The sequence below is a fragment of the Aspergillus saccharolyticus genome (genome assembly GCF_003184585.1).
Source record: "Aspergillus saccharolyticus JOP 1030-1 unplaced genomic scaffold BP01scaffold_17, whole genome shotgun sequence".
In the NCBI taxonomy this organism is placed as follows: Eukaryota; Fungi; Ascomycota; class Eurotiomycetes; order Eurotiales; family Aspergillaceae; genus Aspergillus; species Aspergillus saccharolyticus.
In genome coordinates, this window is record NW_020290627.1 from 1 (window position 1) to 14,591 (window position 14,591).

Consider the following 14,591-nt stretch of genomic DNA (forward strand, 5'->3'; position numbering starts at 1 on the left):
CTGCTGCACGGCCACTTGGACGGTCTGGGGAGATGTAGGTACTTGAATCGGGAGAGGTTCTGAGCCGGCCAGCGTCATGAACTTTTTTCCTTTTATTTTTTTTTTTTCCGTTTGTTTTTTTTTTTGGTCTATCAGTCGTTCTGGTGGGGTTTTTTTTTTTTTTTTTTTTTTTTTTTTTTTTTTTTTTGCATTGGATTTCTCCTTTGGTGGGTGCATAAAAGACGGTGGTGGACAAGGGAGGGGCCAGACAAAGTCCGGAAAAGTTCAATCGAAAAAGCGGTATGATCTGGACTAATCCTCGCAGAATTCATGTCATGCTAATGTTGAATGCTAATACAAGATGAGTATTATTGCAGCAGAGCCAGTGAGGTGGCCTTGAGGAGATTAGGTCAGTTTAGATCAGGTATTATTGAATGAAATTTAAGGTAAGGCAGGAATGATAGTAAGCAATAGTCATGCATTCACTGCAGCAATGGCAGTCACGTTACCTCCCGTCATTCTTTTCTGTTTCACCTTCAACTATTCCTTCCCCTACAGCTTGAAGCATCTCTACACGAGTTTCACCTATCTCCCCCTAATACTATCTAAAGAACGGTGGGATCATGTCCACCTTTGACGGCATTGTCCCAGGTCGGTGGTAGAATTCAGTGATAGTCCAGATGGAACCTCTCTAATGACCAGTAGAATTTCCCTCCATACAAAGTAATCCATCCTGCAACCCTGTATCTCTAGAACGGACAAAGTCATGCTGAGAGCTCATCCCCAGTCGATTACTTTCGCAAGAGCCCAGATCGACCTCCTCCCCTGGTCTGCTTCCTGAGCCATGTGCACAGTGACCACCTGCAGGGGCTCGAGTCCTTTCGGGCTCCCTTCATCTACTGTTCAGCAGCCACCCGAGAGGTAGGATACCAGCCTGACGCATGGCGGGCATTGCAGCTGAGGAGATGTTCAGCTGCTGCTGCGGATCGAGAAGTACCCTCACCGGATGAACTTCAGTAAAGGCATCCTGGAATCGCGACGGCTACATTACAAGCACCTGGCCAAGCTTTTAGTATCAAGCCCAACCAGCCCTGCCCTGACTCGCAAAGCGCTAACTCACGATAAAGAGGCCTATTCCACTAGGCACGCCCACGGTGATCGACCTGACCCCCCGGTTGTCCATTAGGGTCGTCCTCATCGATGCGAATCATTGCACCGGGGCGGTGATGTTCCTGATTGAGGGCGATGGGAAAGCCATTCTATACACCGGTGACATCCGAGGTAAGGGTTGGTCTTTTCGCGCCTCGTCATATCTCCTTGGTCTGATCCTGCGATTTAGCTGAACCCTGGTGGGTCAACAGCATCATTCGGCACCCGGTGCTGATTCCCTACACGCTGGGCACCAAGCAGCTGGACAAGATGTACCTCGACACCACCTTCGCCCGCCCCTCGCACATCTGCCGGGTGTTCCCGTCCAAAGCAGAAGGTCTGGCGGAGTTGCTGCGCAAGGTCGAAGCCTACCCCGACGACACGACGTTTTACTTCCGAGCATGGACGATGGGGTATGAGGAAGTCTGGGTGGCTCTTTCGGCTGCGCTCAAATCGAAGGTATCTCTTTTACGGGAACTCCAGCGTGGATAACTCGATGCTAAATTGCAATAAAGGTGCATGTGGACCGATACCAGATGGATCTCTATAGGTCGCTGAGTTCCTCGCGGGTGGAAGGGGGCATCAGCGAGGTACCCTCGCTCTGCGGCTTCGACTTGGGAAACCGCTTTGTGCCTGGCTGCCTGAGTGAGGACGAGCGAGCGCAGATTCATAGCTGCGAGCCCGGCGTGCAGTGTTCGTCAGTAGCGCGGTCCCGAGATGTCGTTTACATTATGCCAGTGGTCAATCGAACCAAGGATGGCGTCGAGGTGCCTGAGTTAGGGGCTGGCGGGGGAGGGGGCGACTTGTACCAGATCCACGAGCTCGAACTCCCCGACAAGTCTGCCTTGGAGCAGCTGGAGAAGCTCTGTCTCGAGCGTATCCACGATACCCAGGCGCTCTCGCACACCCGACAGGCGCTGATCGAGGCATTCGAGTCGAAGCGCAAGGTGCTGCCATTAGATCGCTTCGGGATGAAGGACGGCGACGAGATATCACTGGAGAGGTTGGTCAAGATGCTGGGTCGTGGTCGCGTTGAGGAAGCCCAACTGCCCGGGCTGTGGACCGAAAACACTCCCACCGGAGACGCCCTCCCAAGAGTCATTGTACGTCGTCCAATCCCCGGGCTCATCGCGTTGTAGTGTGAACGTGCATTCACTAACCACCCCTGGCAAGCGATTCCCCTACTCCCGACACTCCTCGTACACCGAGCTATGTGACCTTGTCGCCGCCTTCAGACCCAAAGACATCCATCCCTGCACCGTCGACCCGGGGACTTGGACGGAAGAGGTGTCTATGCAGAACCTCTTCGGCCACCTCTGTTCCGCCACCGTGTTTGCCCACGACGAGCTGATGCGCCACCTCACCACCACCGACAAGGAGCTGATGCATCGCAGAAAACGCCTGCGAGAGGAGGCGGAGGCGCTCTCTGTAACTCCCCAATCCACCCAGCAGTCTTCCAGCATGTTGCCGCCGGAGCCCAAAAGCCAAAGCCCCTCCACCGAAGAAGACCTCAACCTCCCGTCCTCCTTCGCCACCATTAACGAAACCACATACAATCCCACATCTTTCGCGCCCACTAATCCCAAACCTACTACTACAACGAACACACCGCCAGCCCCAGCCCCAGCCCCCTTCCCCATCGCCCCGCCCACCCCCCGGACAGCCCAAACCCACCGCCACGCCCTGCACCAAGCATGGACCTTCCTCCACACCATGCCAGACTCGCAACGGGAAGCATACAACCTCAGCTCTCTGCCCTCCTCCTGGCCCACAGCGGTAGCACCCGATCACTACTTCCCCGCCGATGAGCCGGAAATGATGCAGGAGGATCCATCGCCCGAGGGGGGCGAGAAAACCGTTCCTCCTTCGCGGGATTCCTCCCCGGAAAGGATGCGGCCATCTCTAGCTCCTCCTCCTCCTCCTGCTGCTGAAACTGAATCCCAATCCCAGCACGACAACCACGGATCAGAACGGATCCCTTCCCCAAGGCCAGACCTCCCCGCACCCTCCTATCCAGACCCTCATCCCACTCTGAATTCGTTCGACGAAGTATCAGACGAAGACACCCAACCCCTCATAGACGACCTCGCCAGCATAATCACCACCACCGAGCATTCCTCCTCGGATGGAGGTAGCACCATCACCACCACCACCACCCCGTCCTCGCGTTCACTCAAACGACAACGCCAACGCCACCGCCAACAACATCAATCCCCAACACCAACACCCCCAGCACCAGCAACACCTCACCGGAAACGAACCCGGACCCGGACACGAACACTCACCCGCCGACAAGACGCCTACCTCGCTGCGCAGGCGGACAGCTACGAGGCGTGGGCGCTGGCGGCGCCGTTGATGTCGACGGGGAATAATCATACCGAGGAGGAGGTGGAGCTATAACCTTTCTCTGGGGATGTCACGGGGGGAGGGAGGTTGTTGAAAGTGGGTTCTGGGGAGGTGATTTCTTGGTCAAAAGAGTTTGGTAACTTTTAAATAGAAGCTGAGGCCGGGATTCGGGGTTTCCGTTAGAGGGGGCTGTATCTGTTTGTATCTGTATGTGTACTGAAGCGATTTACTTCCTAGTACTCACTTAGCAATGCACCGGTCTCATACTCAACACAATCGATATAAAATCCGACTAAAGTCATCTACCTCGGAAATGGAATGTATACAAGAATAAGAAAAGGGCTAGTATATATGAAAAGACACCACCAAAGAAAACCAAAAGGTATCATCAACATCATCATCAAGGAAACTCGTCACAGACTCTTTCATCCTTAACCGACCATGCCAACCCATCTTCCCTCCCCTAAAAACCATCTCGCACGCCATACCACCATCACCATCGAAGCCGGACCCCCCTCAGTACACAAAATAATCCTGCGTCAGAGGCAGAGTCTCCGCCGGCTCTGCATCGCAGAGAACCCCATCCGCCTCCACGCGATAGCTCTCCGGGTCGACCTTCATGCGCGGCATGACGTCGTTGAACTTCATGTCGGCTTTGCCGACGTTGCGGCAGTTCTTGACGGCCGCGATGCGCTTCTGGATGCCGTAGGTCTGAACGACGCCGGCGTCGATCGAGGCCTGCGAGACGAACATGATCGAGGTGCTGGGGACATTGACCTGATCGGTGGTGAGGTGATGCTATATACACTTGTAAAAGAGTTAAGAAACAACTTACCCCAAATTGAGGACGCATAATTACTGGCTCCACGGTGGGGATGGAGGCGTTGGGGTCGCCCTAGATTTTGGTTTGTCGCTTAGCTTTATACCCCTGGAGGGGTGTCTCGGTCGGACGCCACTCACCATCTTGGACATCACAATCATTCCACTCTTCAGTACCTGCGTAGGCTTGGTGCCAAACGAGCTGGGCGACCACAGAACCAAATCCGCAATCTTGCCGACCTCAATACTGCCGATCAAATGCGACATGCCCTGCGCGATGGCCGGGTTGATCGTGTACTTGCTCACGTAGCGCTTGACGCGGAAGTTGTCGGCGCCCGTGCCCTCGTCCTCGGGCAGGAACCCGCGCTGCGCCTTGTTCTTGTGGGCCGTGTTCCACGTCCGCAGGATGACCTCGCCGCAGCGGCCCATGGCCTGCGAGTCCGAGGACATCATGCTGATCGCGCCGAGGTCGTGCAGGACATCCTCAGCAGCAATCGTCTCCGCGCGGATCCGGCTCTCCGCAAAGGCAACATCCTCCGCGATGTTCTTAGACAGGTGATGGCACACCATCAGCATGTCGAGGTGCTCGTCCAGGGTGTTCATGGTGAACGGACGGGTCGGGTTAGTGCTACTGGGGAGCACGTTGGGGTGCTCTACCACCGAGATGATATCCGGGGCGTGGCCGCCGCCGGCCCCCTCCGTGTGGTAGGTGTGGATGGTGCGGTTCTTGAAGGCCGCAATGGTCTGCTCGACGAATCCGGACTCGTTCAGCGTGTCTGTGTGAATCATGCACTGCACATCGTACTGGTCGCACAGCTCGAGACACTTGTCGATTGCAGCGGGCGTGGAGCCCCAGTCCTCGTGCAGCTTCAGGCCGGCCGCACCCGCCTTGATCTGCTCTTCGATACTCACGCCACCGCAGTCGTTGCCCTTACCCGTGATGCCAATGTTTAAGGGGATGCGATCGCACGCCTGGATCATCTGGCGCATGTGCGTGGGTCCAGGGGTGCAGGTGGTGGCGTTGGACCCGGTCGAGGGACCCGTACCTCCGCCCAAGAATGTCGTGATCCCGGAAGCCAGCGCCTCATCTGCCTGTTGAGGGCAGATGAAATGGATGTGAGTATCGAAGCCACCCGCGGTGACAATCTTGTTCTCGCCCGCAACCACGTCCGTCGAAGAGCCGATAACCATCCCCGGGGTGATGCCGTCCATGATGTCTGGGTTGCCCGCTTTGCCGATACCCACAATTAGTCCTTCCCTGATACCAATATCGGCCTTGTAGATGCCGGTCCAGTCGATGATCAGCGCGTTCGTCACAACAGTATCCAGACACTCTGTGGTCGACTTCTCCGAAGACTGGCCCATACCATCGCGAATAACCTTGCCACCACCGAATGTGCACTCATCTCCATAACTCGTATAATCCTTCTCAACTCGCACCCAGAGGTTAGTCAACCCCAGACGAACCAAATCCCCGGTCGTGGGGCCAAACATGCGCACATACACCTCCCGCTCCATGGAGAAGGGGGACACAAGTGCAGCATCGGCAGTGGGTTCCGGGATATGCGCGAATCCGTGCGCCTGCAAGCGCATCATGATTTCTTCCACTCGGCTGACATCCACCTTGCCGGGAGCCAGGCAGTTTCCGCCTCGAATGATCCGGTGACCGCCGATCTCCACGAGGGTGACGACCTTGGTGTCACCCGGCTCGAACCGAACCGACGTACCGGCAGGGATGTCCAGCCGGTAGCCATACGACCGGAGGCGGTCAAAGTGCAACTGCGGGTTGGTTTCGATGAAGTGGTAGTGCGAGCCGACCTGGATGGGCCGGTCACCCTTGCTCATGACCTTGAGCTTGATGCGCTTCCTTCCCTCGTTGAGCGTGATGCGGCTATTCGGGACCGGCACAATGGCGCCTGGCATGCTTTCCGGCGTGTAGTCGGTGGGGTCCGGGTCCGGGAACGCGTCGGCGGGTGGGATGGGCAGGAAACTCCCGTACAGTGCCTTTTCCAGATCCCCGTCGTCGCTACTGATCGGGTGGTGCACGGTCACGAGATAGGTGCCAGTCGGAAAGGTTCCCTCGACCTGCAGTTCCACCAGGGTTGAGACCACCGAGGGGAGCACATGGCGGCGACCCAGCATGGTCTTGCCGATGGACATGAGATCGGCCACGGAGTAGTGTCCATCGCGGATCAACTGCGCATAGGCGATGGTAAGTCACGAGGCAAGGAGCGAGCTTCGAGAGAGTGGATTACCTCCTGCAAGTTGGAAGAGATCAAGGCCTAAATAGATGCGATTAGCCGCGTGTGGGCGTCATTTGAGAGTAAGTTCCGGAAGAGAGCGGTCGTTGGTGCAACGTACCGAAGCTTCAGCATGGTTGAGTCGCACACCGCGTGCGAGACGACGCTGGGCCAGGAATCCCAACTGGGAGATGACGAGCTTGTCAAGCTAGAGTCCCAACAACAGTCAGCCTTGAGTATAGACATTGGGAAGAGGGGGTTAGGGGCACAGACCTCCTTTGGCACCAAATGCATGGTTGACAGCGGCGGGCAACGGGTTCTTCTTGTCTATAGCTAGTCGCAGTGCCCCTTTCACAGCCAAAAGCCAACAGATTACCCCGTGGGTACAGGAGCAAAGGGCAGAAGCTTTCACTGGGGAGTCGGGGGACTCTATTTAGGTGCAAATGGGGGGAAATTCTGGGTTAAGAACGAAGAGATAATGTGGGGAACGAAAGAAGAGCTGCTGGAGCCGATAAGCGGGCGGGCACCAAAAGTTGTAAGCTGGAGCTGATAAGCCATGGTGGACGGGCCTATCGCAGCTGCGCGTCTGCCGAGTGACTAACGCTTTCCAGTCAAGTGGTGGATTCTCATCGGCAGTCACCGGCCATTGACAGTTGCCATCAACTTATGATTACCTCCTTCACAGTACGACTCTTATTCAATTCGCAAAGCTAACAGAATTGGAAATTTGAATCAAGAAATGGATGAAAAATAGCATGACATAAAGAGCGAAAAGCAAACCCCCCCCCCCAACTAACTGAGAAAAAAAAAAAAAAAAAAAAATACCCCACCCGTCAATCCGCAGACGCCGTTGACATCAGGCCCGCAAAATCCCAGCAGCAACAACAGCAGCAGCACTAACAAATAGCATGAACAACGATATCCGTTAAGCAAGTGCATCATTCCAGAAAAAGATCCAATCCCCGTGTGCTACATGCAGCATCATAGATCGAAACATCCAGCCCATATACATGGTAATCTTTTCCAATATAAACAGATTCCTCCAGACTGGGTTTACTCCTCGTTGCCCACCTCGCTCTTGCGCTTCTTCTTGGTGCGCTTAGATTCAGCGCTCGCAGTCTTGCGAGCTGAGGCAGGGGGTTGCTCCTCGTCCTTCTCCTTCTCTTTCCGGGCAGAGGTACGCTTCTTCTTCTCAGGGGATTCCTTTCTCGCGCTAGGCGGGGCGGTCTCCTTGGGAGGAGCAGGCTTGCCCTCGCTGCGACGGCGCTTACCACTGCGCGGCGGGGTGGGCTCCCGGACTGGCTCTGGGGAGGAGTCTGCTTCCTCTTCCTCTTGCTCTTCCTCTTCCTCTTCCTCCTCCTCTTCCTCTTCCGACTCATCCGAGGGCTCCCCAGTCTCCATACCCTGGTGCAGCTGGTTGGCAGCCTTGAGGTCATCCTCGTAGGGCAATCCAGCCTTGTAGGCTACGACCTTTTTCCGGTACTCGGCCAAGTTCTCCGCATAAAGCTGCTTCCAGACCTGGCAGGCACTGTTAGTTCAAAATTGCTCGACAGTCCGGGAAACAACGGTTGAGTAGCGCCATACCTCCTTCTCGTCTTCGGCCATCTCTGCCCAGCGACGAGTGCCCTCGTCCGAAACCTCCTTAGGCTTCGCATTAGGGCCCAGGTCCTTGGCAATAACGGAGCGGTTGTGTTGCATGTAAAGGAAGAATGGGGTTAAAGCGCGCTTGGGGGCGTTCGGGTCCGGAGGAGCGCGCTTGCGCTTCTTCTTCTGATCTCCATCGGCGTTGGCGCCAGGGCTTGTGGCGCGCGCACCAGAGCCATGGAGCGCGCCAGCGATGCCACTGGTGAGGTGGCTCAGATCGAGCAGAGGCACGGGATCCCGGCCCAAGACCGTGTTGGCATGGTTGATGTAAGCTTCCTGCACGGTGCTGACCGCTTTGGCCAGTTGCGCGAGGCTGGCAATGACCTGAGAGATAATTAGACCTATTGAGGTTCGATCATAGCATCATCATGATTGCACGCCATTGAATCAGTGACAAAAGGAGGGTAGGGGTGGGGGTGGAAGAATGAAGCATGCGGTGAAGGACGATGCGGTGCGCCGGGGCGGGGCGCATCGGGCCGTGTCAAGCCAGCATTGCCAACGCCAAAACAAAGCAGGAAGCGGTCGCGCGGAGGGTCAAGGAGAGACCCAAGAACCTCGACAATATAACGCCCACTGAACATTGGAGGGATTGTGTAATAAGTTGGAATGAATAGAGCGAAACCCCAGGCCTTTTACTCCTGCACAAGCTTGCGAATGGACAACGCCGCGTTGTTTACGAACGCGTGGGCGAGGGACTCGAGAAGCGCGGCGGCGCAGGCAGCCCGGGTTTAGGGGCAGGCGGGAGGAGCACCCACCGCTTCGACAGGCGATCACAACAACAAGAACACAAAGAGCAAGAAAAACTCACATTATCGCGAGTGCGCGTGAAATCATCTACATCGACAGTGATAGTGGCATCACCGGCCTTGGAATCGCCCTTGTGCGACATGATGCGACAAGCAGATAGATGGTGGCGAATATTGCGCGAGTTGAAGATGGTTTGGAGGGGGTGGGAGAGAGGGGGGGGGGAACAGCTTAGCTGGAGGTGGAGTGGAAGAAAAGGAAAAGTGTGGGAGAGAGAGAGAGAGAGAATGGGAGGGAGGGGAGTAAAAGAAGGAAGAATTTTCGCTAGCCGGAGTCCCAAGCTTAGCGGGAAGACCTCCCTTCTAAATAGTGATGGCCCGATGGCCCGGGGGGAAATGCTCGCTCCTTTGGGCTTAGGGAGACGGCAACTCACCTGGGCTCCTTTTTCTCTTCAGGGCCAGGCAGTCTCTAGGGGGACTCTTCCCCCTCCTTAGCACTGGCTAGGCTATGCTTGTCGCTGTAGCAGGCTGAACAACCTGAACTTGCTTGCTTGCTTGCTTGCTTCAGCCAGCTTCAGTAACCCGCTGAAACCCACTGAAACCCAGCCCCGCTAGAGTAACCCCGACTCCCGGTGGCCACGACAGGACGCACTGCAGAACAATCGAAGGCTGCTGCGGTAACTTATTGCCTTTCTTTTCGCTTGCCATCATTGACGCTCCCCCTCCCCCTCCGGCCCCCTCTTGCCCCCCCAAACCAAGCACCACAAACAAAGATGATGTATCTATGTATTTCATTTGATGTACACGCTGACGTCTATTCTACCTTCTTTCTCAACGGTACAGCATTTACATCATAACATCCCAAATAATAAGCGATAACAACATGAACAGAAAATCCTGGCTCAATTGACCAAGAAACTAATCGTAACCTCAAAGAAAAAGCAAAAGAAAATGAAAAGAACAGGTATATGGTTCAACCTTTTTGTCCGTTTGTCGCACCCCTAAGCTGTTGAGGGGTAGCCCGGGCGGGCAGCAAATCTGGTCCGGAATCTGCCACACACCCACCCACCCACACACGCAAACACACACACACCGCTGCAGTGGCAGGTTCTCGCCTCCCTCCCCGGCTCCGGGCACATCCGCTGTTTGGTGCTGGTGCTGTTGCTGGTGCTGGCCTGGCTACAAGGTTGAAGGTTCTACAGTACAGCGCAGTACCCCGCACCTCCGTCTCTTTGCTCAGCGCGTGGCCCCCGAGATGTCGCTAGCATTAACAACACCACCACACCACCACCACCATCACCACCACCACCATCACCACCACCACCATCACCACCACCACCATCACCACCACCATATCGCGTGAATTGTAGTCGCATTAAAGGCGCATCAGGTCTATGGGCTCAAGTGACACGGAAACATGAAAAATATAAGTTAAAGAAGAACTGTAGAACGAGTTGCATAAGTTATAACTTGGGGGTAGAGGTGAATGGTCGGTGAGCAAAAGAAATATATACTAGTAGCGTAGGTACTCCGTACTATGTACTACTGCCAGTAGCGGTGGGCATGCGCCCGGCCGATTCACCCCCCCCAAAAAGCCCAGCCCCGCGCCGCCGGCAACACAACACCCCCACCAGAATTTGTTGTTGCGAAAGCTTTGCTGCTCGACAGTCCGCCACCTGTATGGCTATTCATATTTCAGACAGTGATGGCTGTCGATATCAGGGAGCTTGTTACTTAGGAACGATTTACGAGATCAGAGACTATTTTTGGACACGAAGCAGCGTGCACAAGTCTTCTGGCTTGACCTGTTGCCTTAGAATGGGCGACGCATGGAGCATGAGGGTAGAGGCCAGCCGACACTGCCTCTTAGTACCGACGCAGAGCAAACTGACTGCACTTATACACATTTTTTTTCTTGGAAGACCAAAGCTAGGTTTATTATTTCGCGCTACTCGCAGGAAATCATGGCTCGCTAGATCCAAGTCTCTAATATAACAAGACGTGCATTCTAAATCCACGTGGGGGTCCTGCCAGTCGGACTCCCCACAGGAGAGCACCGGCCAACCGGAAGAAAACGCTTCAGAGTATCATATACATACAGCGTGCTTAGAACTTGAAGACCTGGTCCTTGCTGTAGCCCAGCTCGGCCAGGATACCAGACAGCTCGCCCTGGTCGGAGGGGCTCTTCTTGGTACCGCTGATGGCCTTGTACATGCCCGGGGGACCGCAGACGAAGATCTTGATGTTCTCCTCCTTGGGCTCGGGCATGACGGTCTTCAGGAGCTCCTTGCTGATGAAGCCCTTACCGCCGGTCCACTCCTTGGGAGGCTTATCCAGGACGTAGAAGGCCCGGAAGCGCTGGGGGTAGGTGTTCTCAAGCTCCTCGAACTCCTTCTTCAGGAGGATGTCCTCCTCGGTCACGTTGCCAAAGACGAGGGTGACCTTGGTCTTGTCCTCGGGGTTCTTGAAGATCTCACGGGCCAGCTGGTACATGGGGGTGATACCGGTGCCACCAGCAATCAGAGTGATGTGGTTGTGCTTGTTGGTCTCCCAGGGGTACTTGACAATGGGGCCCTTGAAGTCCAGGCGCTGACCGACGTTCATGTTGTGCAGGTACTCGGACATGGGTCCGTTGGGGTAGACCTTGACGACGAGGTCGATGTGACCGGGGGTCTCTGCACACGTGTGGTTTAGTTATCCACCAACAGGAAATCATAAAGGTAAGGCGCGTACTCACCCTCATCGCTGGTAGGGGTGTAAGGACGGATGACGGCCTTGCCGTCGACGGGCTTGAACTTGGTCAAAATGGCAGCTAATGAACCACATTAGTCGGCTGTGGAAAAAAAAAAATATCCTCGGGTGTTAATCCCGTCTACTCACAGGCAACCTGCAGACCAGAGACAGCATTCTTGTCCTCAAACTCGAAGCGCAGACGCTTGGTATTGTGGTTGAGAACCTCGATCTCGGACAGCTTCAAGTCGAACCATCCTTGCTCACCACCCTTGAAAACCTTCTCGCGGACGATGGGGGCCTCAGCGGTGGCAGAGTTGTAGCGGTACAAGCCAACACCGAGACCGGCGAGACCGACACCGATGTAGATAGGAGTCAAGGAGGACTTGGCCTTGGGCGCCTCCGTGGAGTACTTGCGGAAGCCCTGTCAACAGCAATCAGCGCCAGTTTTGTTTTCCCGGGGAGTCCCCAGGCACGGGCGGGAAAAATTGCGATCGCAGAGACGACAATCGTGTCGACGGGCGAGCTTACCTGCTTCAGGGACTGAGAGCAGCGGAAAGCTTGACGGGCGAACATTTTGAAAGTCGGATTGAGAACGAAGACGTGCTCAATGGACTGGTTGTGATGGAGTAGAGAGAGTAGGTGCTCGGTAATACTCGGGCGGGTGCGAGAGATATTTGAGATCCTCCCTGCCCTTCGGTCCCCGAACCGCCGTTCTCGCACATGACGCAATGGCCGTTCCTGGCGGTAATTCCGCGTGCATTACTAACCCAGTCCTGGTATTTGATGTCGGATCTCAGTCGACGTTTGAAGGCTTAGATTACATCCGAGGATAATTTGCATCATAATAAATGTGACGCTACATGCCCTGAGGCTCTCTGATAATGTTTCTGCGCAGGTTACACAGATGATTGCTCTTGAATGACTAGAGCAGTACACCTTGTACCTGGAATTACGGATATAGTCCTTGGCGAACTGCGATCTCGGCGTATGATACACTCTCCAGAATCAACGATACTCAAGTTTTACTTCTCAGATTTACCTTGAGGCGCCGAGGAAAAGTTCTACAAACCTTTGTGTAAGGTATACAACCGTCTTCTGGTGCTTATTCAATACGTAACCGCGCATGTCTGCTCGAAGGAGCTGTACACAAACACTAGGCCGATGGCGTGCTAATTAACAGATGAGCGACTAAGTGGCGGGCTCAGCGTCTTCTTACTGCCTGCACTCTGCAGCGGGAACAAGGACAAGAAGGAAGTGATGATGTCAAGCCTGCAATGTCTTTTCAACACATGCTCTCCAAGATCATCCGACGGAAGTGCCAGTTCTCGTACCAATTATGCCTATATCCGAACTAGACCCCGGCCCTTTTTTCTTTTGGCTGCCACATTCCCGTCAAGATCTTGCTCCGCGGCTTGGCATGTGTAGACACAATCACATAGTGCGGGTGCTTGATCATCACACTAATGCGCAGACATGCGACAACAGCCAAGCCGTCCATCAATCGTATACGGATACATCATCAGATGCCTACGACTCACAGAACCGGAAAAAGTAGGTTAAGTGAACAAAAAAGAAATAACCCCGGTATTTTTTTGAAATAACTTGAAAGGGTCGCTGCAGAGGACTACTAAAGAGACATAAAAACCATCCGTCCCATTTCCTGGGTTGTAGATACACGCCTTGTTCTCCGCGTGATCCGTGTCCTTCGTGCATGCTATGGCCATAACATAGTCATTCATTCCTACACGCCACTCACCCACACCCAGCACCTCACATTTACGCGAAGGTAGAGGGGCGAGAGTAAGCGAACAGCTTCTTGCCAGGCTTGACGGAGCGGTGGGGCAGGGGGAACTTGAGGTCCTTGGAAAGGAGCTGCTTGATGTAGGGGCGGCGGATGGTGTCGGCGTTCTCGATCTCAACAACCTTGAGGATCTGTGCGGGGAATTGGTTAGATCGTGGCTCGGCTGATTCTTCAATGGAAGAGTCTCAAACGTACGTGGATGGAACCGAAACGGGCACGGTGGCGGGCGGCCATGTCCTGGTAGAGAGCCTCAACGGCCTCGGTGCGGCTCATCTCACGGAACTCCTTGTACATGTTGTGGGTACCGGAGCGCGAGTCGTAGCGGAGCCAGATACCGAAGTTCTTGACCTTGAGGGGGCGCTTCTCGCTGATCTGAGGAGAGGAGACGTGTCAGCCGACACTTGCCATTGTTTCCAGACACATTCCGATAAAGCATCGTAGACATACCACGTTGAGGCTGACGATCTCACCGTTGGCCTTCTTGACCTTGCGGAGCTGGGTCAGGAAGTACCAGAACCGCGACTTAGCAACAACGGTGTTGGGCGCAAAGATGCGCATGCGGTACAGCTTGGGCGTGGGGTTGGCCTCGGTGGGCAGGTGACGCCCGATAACCTGGTACTCTTGGAGACGCCCTATTGATTCCTGTCAGAAGTCCATCCGCCATCTTAATGCGGTCCCCTTGGATGATCGGTTTGGCATCGATGATTTGGTGGCTGTCCCGGTCGTTGTGAGTTTGAATGTGCGAGTAATTCGCAAGTGGCGATCTGCAATGAAACAAATTGTGTGTCTTCGTTCGCCTCTCGATTATTGCATTTTCCCTCCATTGTCAAGCCGAAACTCCATCTGTTCATTCCTCCATTGGCGCATGTCATCAATTCCGATAGTCGCCAAGTAAAAATTTCTTTCCGTGAGGTATGTCGTTGATCGATCGTGGGAAAATCATCGTAAAAAGCCGAACCGCCAGGGGACCATGTCGAAAAGATTTCAAAGAAGTGTAAACTCACCCATCTGGTAAAATCAGTCAGTAACAATTTTCTGGCAGTAAAACGAAGGACAATAAGGGTGGGCTCACTTTGATTGACGCTGTAGTGGTTAGTCGACGAGAGATGTGCCGGTTGTACTCGTCGCGGAAGGGAG

General features: G+C 54.6%; 5 protein-coding genes across 5 annotated transcripts; 1 reads left to right on the forward strand and 4 right to left on the reverse strand.

Annotated features, from left to right (window-relative positions):
• The first annotated feature begins 563 nt into the window (after positions 1–563).
• BP01DRAFT_392145 (putative DNA repair protein) lies at positions 564–3,720 on the forward strand. Its single transcript, XM_025578127.1, has 8 exons — positions 564–630; positions 685–702; positions 767–900; positions 953–1,051; positions 1,107–1,260; positions 1,319–1,587; positions 1,644–2,231; positions 2,302–3,720. Exons 1-8 carry the CDS (start codon positions 603–605, stop codon positions 3,526–3,528), a joined length of 2,517 nt encoding a protein of 838 aa, XP_025430786.1. The 5' UTR covers positions 564–602; the 3' UTR covers positions 3,529–3,720.
• A 24-nt stretch (positions 3,721–3,744) lies between these two features.
• On the reverse strand, positions 3,745–7,004 carry BP01DRAFT_357155 (urease Ure). Its single transcript, XM_025575127.1, has 6 exons — positions 6,807–7,004; positions 6,655–6,741; positions 6,549–6,575; positions 4,435–6,489; positions 4,310–4,369; positions 3,745–4,251 (listed from the first exon to the last, which is right to left on the reverse strand). The coding sequence occupies exons 1-6, from the start codon at positions 6,825–6,827 to the stop codon at positions 3,991–3,993; spliced, it is 2,511 nt and encodes an 836-aa protein (XP_025430787.1). The 5' UTR covers positions 6,828–7,004; the 3' UTR covers positions 3,745–3,990.
• Positions 7,005–7,334: 330 nt separating this feature from the next.
• BP01DRAFT_357156 (HMG-box) lies at positions 7,335–9,197 on the reverse strand. The gene is made up of 3 exons (XM_025575128.1): positions 8,986–9,197; positions 8,118–8,501; positions 7,335–8,051 (listed from the first exon to the last, which is right to left on the reverse strand). The coding sequence occupies exons 1-3, from the start codon at positions 9,064–9,066 to the stop codon at positions 7,587–7,589; spliced, it is 930 nt and encodes a 309-aa protein (XP_025430788.1). The 5' UTR covers positions 9,067–9,197; the 3' UTR covers positions 7,335–7,586.
• Positions 9,198–11,019: 1,822 nt separating this feature from the next.
• BP01DRAFT_357160 (cytochrome b5 reductase family protein) lies at positions 11,020–12,240 on the reverse strand. The gene is made up of 4 exons (XM_025575129.1): positions 12,182–12,240; positions 11,801–12,074; positions 11,658–11,732; positions 11,020–11,595 (listed from the first exon to the last, which is right to left on the reverse strand). Exons 1-4 carry the CDS (start codon positions 12,224–12,226, stop codon positions 11,027–11,029), a joined length of 963 nt encoding a protein of 320 aa, XP_025430789.1. The 5' UTR covers positions 12,227–12,240; the 3' UTR covers positions 11,020–11,026.
• Positions 12,241–13,211: 971 nt separating this feature from the next.
• Positions 13,212–14,582, reverse strand: BP01DRAFT_423731 (60S ribosomal protein eL20). Its single transcript, XM_025579641.1, has 5 exons — positions 14,527–14,582; positions 14,459–14,462; positions 13,902–14,086; positions 13,650–13,826; positions 13,212–13,585 (listed from the first exon to the last, which is right to left on the reverse strand). Exons 2-5 carry the CDS (start codon positions 14,460–14,462, stop codon positions 13,430–13,432), a joined length of 522 nt encoding a protein of 173 aa, XP_025430790.1. The 5' UTR covers positions 14,527–14,582; the 3' UTR covers positions 13,212–13,429.
• Between the last annotated feature and the right edge of the window lie 9 nt (positions 14,583–14,591).

Excerpts from the sequence above, each read along its gene's own strand:
- BP01DRAFT_392145 (XM_025578127.1), top strand. The coding sequence starts at position 603 with ATGTCCACCTTTGACGGCATTGTCCCAG. Across the intron at positions 901-952 it reads GTTCAGCAGCCACCCGAGAG|CTGCTGCTGCGGATCGAGAA; the intron begins GTAGGATACCAG and ends GGAGATGTTCAG. Across the intron at positions 2,232-2,301 it reads ACGCCCTCCCAAGAGTCATT|CGATTCCCCTACTCCCGACA; the intron begins GTACGTCGTCCA and ends ACCCCTGGCAAG.
- BP01DRAFT_357155 (XM_025575127.1), bottom strand. The coding sequence starts at position 6,827 with ATGCATTTGGTGCCAAAGGAG. Across the intron at positions 6,742-6,806 it reads TGCATTTGGTGCCAAAGGAG|CTTGACAAGCTCGTCATCTC; the intron begins GTCTGTGCCCCT and ends TTGGGACTCTAG. Across the intron at positions 4,370-4,434 it reads TGATTGTGATGTCCAAGATG|GGCGACCCCAACGCCTCCAT; the intron begins GTGAGTGGCGTC and ends ACCAAAATCTAG.
- BP01DRAFT_357156 (XM_025575128.1), bottom strand. The coding sequence starts at position 9,066 with ATGTCGCACAAGGGCGATTCCAAGGCCGGTGATGCCACTATCACTGTC. Across the intron at positions 8,502-8,985 it reads TCACGCGCACTCGCGATAAT|GTCATTGCCAGCCTCGCGCA; the intron begins GTGAGTTTTTCT and ends ATTATCTCTCAG. Across the intron at positions 8,052-8,117 it reads TGGCCGAAGACGAGAAGGAG|GTCTGGAAGCAGCTTTATGC; the intron begins GTATGGCGCTAC and ends AGTGCCTGCCAG.
- BP01DRAFT_357160 (XM_025575129.1), bottom strand. The coding sequence starts at position 12,226 with ATGTTCGCCCGTCAAGCTTTCCGCTGCTCTCAGTCCCTGAAGCAG. Across the intron at positions 12,075-12,181 it reads GCTCTCAGTCCCTGAAGCAG|GGCTTCCGCAAGTACTCCAC; the intron begins GTAAGCTCGCCC and ends TGCTGTTGACAG. Across the intron at positions 11,733-11,800 it reads CTCTGGTCTGCAGGTTGCCT|CTGCCATTTTGACCAAGTTC; the intron begins GTGAGTAGACGG and ends GTGGTTCATTAG.
- BP01DRAFT_423731 (XM_025579641.1), bottom strand. Across the intron at positions 13,827-13,901 it reads AGATCGTCAGCCTCAACGTG|ATCAGCGAGAAGCGCCCCCT; the intron begins GTATGTCTACGA and ends TCCTCTCCTCAG. Across the intron at positions 13,586-13,649 it reads CCCGTTTCGGTTCCATCCAC|ATCCTCAAGGTTGTTGAGAT; the intron begins GTACGTTTGAGA and ends TTCCCCGCACAG.